General features: G+C 35.8%; 1 protein-coding gene across 1 annotated transcript in view; it reads right to left on the reverse strand.

Moving 5' to 3' along the window:
- Nucleotides 1-2,463, reverse strand: part of LOC143066972 (intraflagellar transport protein 80 homolog) — a 29,826-nt gene extending 27,363 nt beyond the window's left edge. The window contains exon 1 of the mRNA XM_076239861.1: nt 2,323-2,463. Coding sequence (XP_076095976.1) covers nt 2,323-2,361 — 39 coding nt within the window. The 5' untranslated portion in view covers nt 2,362-2,463. The remainder of the gene's footprint in view (nt 1-2,322) is intronic.
- Nucleotides 2,464-2,663: the final 200 nt, after the last annotated feature.

Raw genomic sequence — 2,663 nt, forward strand, 5'->3', positions numbered from 1 at the left:
AGTATTCGTATGAGAACACATATGAAACTATGCTTTCGATAATTTTGAATGAAAACTTAACTATTCACATTTATTTGGGGCTCAATTATTTAAGCAGAGGAAGTTCCTTTTGTGTTGTGAATCTTTTAAGATATCGGAAATTCGTTACCGGCTGAATCAGCTGTTGGGTCGTTTTTTTAAGTTTCCCGATCGTACGAGAACATTATGGTCAATGCCTTAGTAGGTGAACACTCCCATTCGTTGTAGCAGGGACTTTCTATACTAAGTATATACTAGACTAGTATAGAAAGTGCCTGGTTGTAGTTATATACGTCTGTTCAACTTTCAACATTATTGAAATTCAAGATCCTCGATAAAAAAAAATATCTTGCGTTTTATAATCTTGTTTTATATGGGTTTTTTTTAACTTACCAGCTTCTAAAAAAATATCTTTAAATACAGAAAATACAGATAATAATTGTTTGCATGAATATTGCTCCAAGGATCCAGCAAGCCAAAACTGATCTTTCTTAAAGTAAGGAAATCGAAGGAAAACGGGTAATTTTAGTCATATCATTTGAGAAAAAAATCCACAGTCACAATGTATTTAATGTTAACAATTATAGGTCAAAGTACAGCCTTCAAGACGGAACTAGCCTTGGCTCACCCGAACAGCAATCTCAGCTTGTTTTTGCATAAAAGTTGCTTCCAGGTTCAAGCACTGAATACTGGTGTTTCTTAAAGTAAGGAAATCGAAGGGAAACGGGTAATTTTTAGCCAATGACTGAGAGAAAAAAAAATCGGCGGGCTCAAAGGGGCTCAATCAGCGGCCCCCAAACCCCTGCCTCCCCTGAATTCGAACCCTAGTTACGGCCCTGTCTTTAGGGTATTTACTAAGTACTGATTATCAGGTTGTCTGCATGTTGATATGTAAAATATTTTGTCCAGTGTGCACAGCAAACGAGATAAAAAAAGCCTTCATATTGTGTCAAGCAGCTCACCAGCTGATATTTTACGATATCAATATGCAGATAACCTGATAATCGATTTATCAGGCGGTTTATGTGTCTTTGAAAGTGTTTTCTCAGTTTCAGAATTTGCCCCAAAGTTGGTCATCAGGTGCAAAAAGCATCAATTTTGACAATTTTTCATCCTTAAGCTTGACCCCGAAGACCCAGGGATGCTGGTAGAGGTATCTATCCAGCTGTAGCCTGCATGTAGAGTGGACCCCAGTAAACAAATTGACCCCAACAGTTGTCAGGTGAGGTGGGAGTGAATCTGATCTTGGTTTGGCAGTCTACAGAATGTCATTTGGACTAAAAAATATGGAAGGAATTTCACGATTTTTTCCATTTTTTTACTTCAAATGGATCGAAACCGGAAGTAGTCTTTTCCAATTCATTTTTCAATAATTATTACAATCAGTAGTTATAGGCTTGCAGGTTTGCACTATTTTTGCAAGTTTCAGGCCTCTGAACTTCCTGTGTAAGACACAAAAGGGAAGCCCACCCCTCCAGAGAACCCTGTTTCATACGATTTCAAATTTCCAAGTCCGTATTTGTGCTCAAAATGCAATTTATACATAAGACCCATGACTATAGCTAGCCTCAGGTTGATGGAACATGCATAACTTTCAAAATAAGTATCATAAAGCTGACTTCTAAAAGTATGGAACGCCATACACCTTATAGCTATTTGTCGGCCATAGACGTATTTACACTTGTACGCAAATTAGTCCGCCATTACATAACATCACACAGGTTCCCGAAAACTTTGACTTCATAATTCAAAATATTTGACGTCACAACTAAAAAGTGATTGTTGCTTGACGTCAAAAGGTTATTCAGAGGTGATATAAGGTCATTCGGAGGCAAAAAAAAAAACAGCTAAATACCAAAAGTGTAAATACGTTTATTACTGGATATCACACAGGTTCCTATTGAATTTTGACGTCATTAAACAAAATATCTGACGCCACAATGGAAATGTGATTGTTGTATGCGTCAAAAGTTCAAGCGGCCGGGTCAGTCGGGATAAGCGATAAAGTGTATTGGAGCCAAAAAACGGTGGATTTGGTACGCCTGTGATATGACGGTACCGCATGGTAAGGGGTAAGAGCGGAGCAGTGATATTGACAGTTTGAACGACCGATAAACTGTATCATTCATCCCCTTTAACAGGTTTCATCTGCCTCATAATCTTTGAGATCAGATTGAATATATGTGACTTCAAAAGACAAATACATGGATATAATTTCAGACAGCAAAAATTATACATTATATCAAGTTCGAAAAGAACTGTTCAAGCATTTTTTAGTTGAACTGTACAGGCAGTTAAAAGGATATGTTTCGGCTCTTTCTGTAAAGTTGTTTTTAGTCTCATTTTCACAAAAAAATAATCGATTTCAAAGAATTTAACACATTTGATATCTCAATGTTGATTTTTAGCTGCAAAAATATAGGAATTTAACGCATGCGTCCTTAACTCCGGAAACGAAAAGTAAAATATTGTGAATAAAGAAAAGATTTATGATTTATAATGTAGTTGTAATTTGAAATACAGATACAAATTTATCTATTCAGTATTTAAGATTGAATAGCAGTTGTAAACAATACATTTTCCTTTTATTTTAAATGCATATCCTGTTAAAAAAAAATTAAAAAGTGGTGGAAATCACAATCTAT

The sequence above is a fragment of the Mytilus galloprovincialis genome, chromosome 3 (genome assembly GCF_965363235.1).
Source record: "Mytilus galloprovincialis chromosome 3, xbMytGall1.hap1.1, whole genome shotgun sequence".
Taxonomy (NCBI): domain Eukaryota; kingdom Metazoa; phylum Mollusca; class Bivalvia; order Mytilida; family Mytilidae; genus Mytilus; species Mytilus galloprovincialis.